The sequence below is a fragment of the Eurypyga helias genome, unplaced genomic scaffold (assembly GCF_000690775.1).
Source record: "Eurypyga helias isolate BGI_N326 unplaced genomic scaffold, ASM69077v1 scaffold6905, whole genome shotgun sequence".
Lineage (NCBI taxonomy): Eukaryota > Metazoa > Chordata > Aves > Eurypygiformes > Eurypygidae > Eurypyga > Eurypyga helias.
This window is the reverse complement of record NW_010251998.1, coordinates 1-6,951: the sequence shown is the minus strand read 5'-3', so window position 1 is coordinate 6,951 and position 6,951 is coordinate 1. Positions and strand designations below refer to the sequence as shown.

General features: G+C 36.0%; 1 protein-coding gene across 1 annotated transcript in view; it reads right to left on the bottom strand.

Moving 5' to 3' along the window:
• LOC104510058 (polyadenylate-binding protein-interacting protein 1-like) overlaps positions 1–3,370 on the bottom strand; it is a gene marked incomplete at both ends in the record, with an annotated part of 8,096 nt that extends 4,726 nt beyond the window's left edge. The window contains one exon of the mRNA XM_010152194.1: positions 3,182–3,370. Within this exon, the coding sequence (XP_010150496.1) occupies positions 3,182–3,370 (189 nt within the window). The remainder of the gene's footprint in view (positions 1–3,181) is intronic.
• Positions 3,371–6,951: the final 3,581 nt, after the last annotated feature.

Genomic DNA, 6,951 nt, shown 5'->3' with positions numbered 1-6,951 from the left:
GGAAAGAGTTCAAGAACACAGCAAGTAAAGATAAACGTTTTCTCCGGGACATGCTCCAGCATCTGTAAGGTAGCAAACTCTTAATTCAGAGGTTAAAACCTTATCATTACATTTAATAGCTCTTTATGGCTCCTTTTTTTCTAAAACAAGTCCTCTTACTGTTGAACAGTTACACTTCCGTTATTTAAAGACAGATGGTGGCCATGAAATTCTACAATGTAAGTTACACACTGTCTGAAAAAGACTTTGCTTTAAATCTGATACTTTGAAATTCAAGAAGTGGAATGATGTAATTGGGAATTCAATAGTGTCTGCATTCTACCTCTCACAGAACTTAATGCAGATCATCCCCTTATTTTTGCAGTTTATTACTGTTCACTTGTTTTAAACTCTCTTCTAGCAACACTTGAATTTATTTCTCAGATACAGCTTCAGTAAAAAGAGGTTCAGGTGTGAGTAACTCCATCAGCTCTGCCAAAAAGAAAACAGGAATACTAAAAATTCACTGAAGTTATCCTATGGCTTTATCACCTCTGAATGTTGCTTTTATGTCTTGATCATTTATCAGTGCTACAGATGTGTTTGCATGCTTCTGCTTCTAACATGCCTGAAAAAAGCATCTTGCCAATAGCCACTAGCATTATAGCCAGTTACCTTCTACAGGCAGAGAAAAAGATGCACTCAGTGTAATGGTACTGTGAGCATGAAATTGCTGGGAAAAAAATGAAGTGTATTTGGAAAACACAACCAAGTTTAAGTAATTAAGACAGACAAAGTGAATTTATTTTCCAGGAAGAGGCATGTGAAATAGCTAATAAGCTTTTTGGTGCTTTGATTCAATCAGTAGCTTGGACTACTTTTATTATAAGGCAAAATACATAATTTAAATTATACTTCTCTTTCCCAAGGAGAAAAAAAAACGAACACAAAACCACACACCCAAAAAATTCTTCACACCTCATCTGTATTTTTAAACATTATCTTCATACTTATTTGGAATGCTATTGTGGTTGTATCAAATACTGAAACAATTAACTTTTAGGTGTTATGATCTGGCATAGCAAAAAAACACCAAAAAAAAAAAAATCACCATAGGCCCTTCTTAATAACCAGTCATAACAGTGCAGCGTCATCTTCCCTGAATTATTGTTGCTGGTAATCCCAGTTTATCTCCGACTCAAAAAAGTCACAATGTAAACATGAAAGCTAATCTACCAATACATATCTTGAGAAATTTTAGTTGCCACAACAGCAACAATCCACTGTATTAATTATGAAACAGTCAAGTTTAAGTTATGAAGTTTGAGTGTTCAGTTTTTGGAACACAAGAGAAATGGCACTTCATTCTGTCCAGGGACATAAATGGATTAAGAAGAACAGGACAAGTATATAATTAATCCTGTCTCTAAAGACAGGTTAAGATACCTGACACACAGATGAAAGGAAGACTGTACAGGACTAGGGTTTCCTTAATTTAAGTATTTTTCCTTCACAAACCTAGCATCTCTAAATCTGTTCATTTGGGTTAAATAAACATCACTGAAGCAGATGCTTATAAATACACTTCAGCAATTTTAATTGGTTTGTGATAAGCCTGGAAGCACAAATACTTGAGCCTCTGTTCAAGATAGAAAAATAATAAGCATAGTTGACTAACACTCGAACACGATCCTACCCTGACATACAACAAAACTAAAATCGGATGTTTTTATATACTAGCACAGCTTTTTTCTGCTGTTCTATTTTTCACGTAATTTCTGACTGATAACACTCTATGTGTCTCAGTTGAGGAAGGCACAGCCAACTGTATCACTGGACTTGTTTTTAAACAGAGGGAAAGACACAAGATTAAAGACTTACATTAAATGAGAGTCAAAATATTCATACCATATGAAGTTAAAAATGGGATAAACTCTTTTTCTCATCCAATAAAATTATATGGAATATGTTAATCTCTTTTTAACCACCCCCCATGTATTCAAAAAAAGGGTGGGAAAATGATGCTGCCTAACACAGCACAGGTAATGTTAACCTCAAAATGTTCTTAATTAAATGTGCATCAGTTCTGTATAGCAATAAGAAACTTGAGACTACAGTTCTGAACAATGAGCAACCAGTCATGCAGCTTCCGCATACCCCAGATCAAAATATTCTGCAAGCATCTACACTCAAAAGGTGAATAAGAGCTTGCATTCTTCAAGGCAGAATTTGAAAGCAACCAAGCCAGGAGAGCGAGAGACGCCAATGTAATAAATAGCAAGCACAAGCATGACTTCATTCTCTGCAGCAAGCCCCAAAGCCAGTAACAGGACCTCATTTGCTAAGCAACACATACTAAGCTGTTCTTTCCAATGGCTCCCCCAATTAGCACAGAGTTCAGCTCAGGGTCTGTGTCCTCGTTTCCATGGCCATCAATGGGACTGGACCTAGTTACCATTAGATGAGCTTTCCTTTCCTCCAATTATGCTGTTCTGAAATAGGCATATTCCAAATGAAGAAGAAAGCCTGTCAATAAGGGAGCATTTCCCAAAGGGTGATGTGTACAGTAGGTATATTTAATTTTTTAAAATACCAAGGAAATTAAAAGTATGTGATTATGAAGAAATTTTTTTGCAGGATAGAATAAATATGTACCACTCTGATACTACCCAAGAATTTCTTCATTGTCTACTATGTAAATACAGCAATACAAATATAATTTCACCCTGTAATTGAGTGCTGTAATTTCAACTCTAGTATGCGTGCCAGGAGATCCAAATGTACAGCACAAGGAAACAGAGTAAATTGGGGAAATTTATCAACCATCCAGACATCCCACACTTGAGCTACCATTTTATACGCTTCATTCTAATAAAAAAAAAAAAAGCCATTAAAATACTATGCAGATACAGTTATGTAACAAGTAATACTGGCATGCCTATCTGGGACACTAGGTAACATCGGCATAACGTCCATATTATAAGACAGAACACACAGGCTACCTGCTGATAGATGAGTTCAACAAGTTCTTGTAAAGCTTCATCTGCAGTGACCCAGCCATTCAGTGTTTCGGCAAAAAAAAAAAAGCCATTAAAATACTATGCAGATACAGTTATGTAACAAGTAATACTGGCATGCCTATCTGGGACACTAGGTAACATCGGCATAACGTCCATATTATAAGACAGAACACACAGGCTACCTGCTGATAGATGAGTTCAACAAGTTCTTGTAAAGCTTCATCTGCAGTGACCCAGCCATTCAGTGTTTCGGCAAACTGCTCTATTTCAGTTTCAAAACAAGCTGGTTGCTCGGTGAGGTGATTCAGGAAGTCTTGTATGTATTCTGCCAAAGTCTGATAGGCATCATATCTATCTTCAAACGAAGAATCCTATGGTAGTGAAATACACCAACTATTTAAAAGGAACCTAAAATAATGTTGTTACATGTTCTATCTCCAGAAGTAATTACATGGACCATTAGACTTGAGACACCACATACTCGACAGTGGTCTTTATTACACGGTTCACTTCAACATTTTAGAGAGCACAGACCCCTTAAGAACTAGGTTAACTGCTTTTAAGACAGATTAGGGTTTCCCAGCAAAACACATCAAAAGACACATTAAAAAGAAACCAGTTTGGCAAGTTGGGTGCAAGATTAACTAACAAACTGCTAAGTGTATCTGCTAAGAATAAAAGTACCAGACTGAGGCTGAAAACCCATTCCTGATGGACTGCAGATATATGAACTGTAGAAGGAAAAGTAATTGAAAACTTGAAGTATTTTGCGCTTACATGGAGCGTAGAGTGCTCCAAAATATGCAGAAGGGGGACATATTTCAGAAATAAAATAAATACAGTATAGTGTTTTCATGAAGAAATTACAGCCAGGAAAACCGATCTTTTATAGTCAGCAAATTTGCATCTCTTGGCAATGGATGAGAGATTATAAGGCATGAAATAAAACTATTCAAACAGTATTCAATTATTTTGTAGCTACTGAAGTTAAAAAAAATCAGACAGTAAACACACCTGCTCCCTAAAGAAAGGATGAGCTAGCACAATACCTCCTTACTGATGTTTTTGCTCCCGCTGATGGAACAGAAGGCTGCTGATTTTGACCATTCAGATATGAACGTATGTAACAGCACCTGAAGTCAATACTCTTCTGGGTGATTATAATGCTAGTATATGAGAGGAATATCAATGGAAACAGCACAGTTTGTGATGTCACTAGTAATATCATGGTACAAATAATAACCATTGTCACACTACACAAGATTGTGAAAAGCATCTCATACAGATTTCAGAAGTGCAAGCAGGAACGTGAAGAGGGACTGCTAAAGAAATCACTTATAATTAGTGATTCAAGACATAAAGGTAACACATGTAGTATCATATTTGTCAACTGATTTGACATCTGTTTAATATGAAAAAGGTAAGATATATCTACCGTAATGAATAATTGAGCTAAAATGTGAAAACACTCTTTACTTAGTGGACAAGAACACACTGATAAGGTTTATAATTACATTCTCCCTGTGCCCACCAACCCTCCCTTAATGAGGGGATGTCATTTACTTTCTGTCTTCAAAATGCCTCAGTCTCTACTGTGAAGCAGCACGGATCTGTGAAAGAATTTTACCTGGATATGAACAGTGGATAAAGACAGATACACATTGCCGAAAATCAAGTACTGACATTAATTTCATGAGCTGTGAAGAACGTGTGGGGAAAAAAGCAGATTTTTGCAAAATTCTTCAAAGACCCATGTTGTAAGGGTGTACAACTTAAGCTACTGGAGGACACATCAACATAACAAAAGAAAATTAAACATCACAGGCAATATTTCTAGTTTAAGTAGAATATTTGCTCAGTGAGTAATACTAAAGACAATCTTAGTGTTGTCCATCAGAAGTAACGTAATTAAGAGGCTAAATACAGAGGCTAAACTCTGCACCATGTTCATCTACCTGTGCTAAATATGCAACTCAAAAGGTAGTCTAGTTTTAGTAGCTATGCCAGGAAAAGGAACAAATGGGAGAAAGTAATGAATAATTCAAACATTACAATAGTTGCATATTGCTAAATTAGTAAAACTTGGCATTTTAAAAACTAAATTTAGCCCAGTAACTTCTAGACATAAACGAATTTCAGTTCTCAATGGCAGATTTTAAGATTTGACAGAGAAGACAGCAACACGTACTGTATCAACTCCAGTAAAAAGAAAATCGCTCTTATTTTTAAACAGCAGTCAGCTAACAGGAGGCTATAAGTTTACACATTCATTACAAATTTATGATTCAAAACCATGAAAGTCCACTAGAAATTTTCCATTAATTTCTCAGTCAGGCCAACACTTTCTAATCCTTTCTCTTTATATCTGATAGCTATAGGATGGGATGCTGGATTGTCCACAACAAGAGTCACAAGATTATAGATTTGCCACTCTTCTACTAAAAATGAGTTCATGAGATTAAACACGTAACAATGAAAAGGCTAAATAGGTACTAAACCTCCTCTGATTCACATAAAGATAAAAACCAGAAAGCCTACAGAAAAGATTCATGAGCCAAATCTCCTCTTGGGCTTTGTTTCTGTGCGTGTGCCAATTATCATTGTCCTATACCTGGTAAGCATTCACAACATTTCCACTTATGAACTTAAGTCACTAATAATTTCATCACTGACTTGATTTCTTGTCAGACTTCCTAGGAACAAGCTTTCCTTCAGATTCTATGCACTCAACAAACTTACAATAAAGTTATTGCAAACTTAATGACAAAGACTATTGCAAATACAAAATCACTTATTCTGTATGAGGTTAACTGGCACCCTCATGCCTGGCTAAATGTATAAAAGCAATAGAGTGCTTAGCCTCCTTTTGGAAATTTAACTGAACTTAAAAAATAAAAAAGATGGGGGAGGGTGAGGAAGGGATAATACAAATCTCACTTCTACATCAGTGAAACAAGAACATCATTATGCCCTTCTGATGGAGTGGCAGCCACGTTATTTTCATACACCCATGCCAGAGAACAAGCCTGACATTTCCCACTGGCAATCTAAATCTAGTCTCACCAGTTCTGCTGCAGATACCCACAACTCCAGGTGCAATGGCCAGCACCTGGTCCTGGTGCTGGTCCTGGTCCAGTCCTGGTAAGTTTTCCTGGACACTCTAGTATGCCTTGTATGCTGTACCCCTTAAAACTATCTCCAGGGGTGACTGATAGCTTTGAGTATCAGAATGAACTGGATATTAACTAATCTAGTAATCAAATGTTTTATGGACATACATAGTAATTACAAATATGTACAACCAAACAAGAAACAAACACTTTAATTCTGAAACAGTAAATGTCTAATAGCAAAACTACTGTGTATTTTAGATGAAAAATGCAAGTTTTCAGATCTAAAAATTCCAGGGAACATTATAAATGAAAGCTAAAATATTATTAATTTTGTCAGTAAAAGAAGTTTCTTAAAACTTTGTTTTAATTCAAATTTTAAGACTCATGGTCAAAACCTGTGCAATAGTAAAGTGGGCTAAATTTCTTGTTTTTACAGCGAGTCCAATTTATGAAAATAATTCATTGTTAAACTAAAAAAAACCCCTCAAACTAACAATGAAGGATGAAGGTCCGAAACACCACTATCCTATGCCTAGTATATTCTGACTGGATTAAGGTCCCTGCAACACACTTCCAAATAAATGCTGTATGTTTTGCTAGCATTTTAAGAGGTATTTTTATTAATATTTGAGTCACACTCATAGCATATTCCTACAACATAGCAACCAGGAACTCCCACATGCCTCTGTGTGTTTTTGCAAAGCAGCTGAAAAGCAACATTGCTGACTGCAAAATTTTTTAAGTATGCATTATGTATGCCATTCCCAATGGCGTGTTTTTTTCGTCTTGAAAATGAAATCCTTTATTTATAGAAAACATTGTGCTGGATTCAGCCAGGA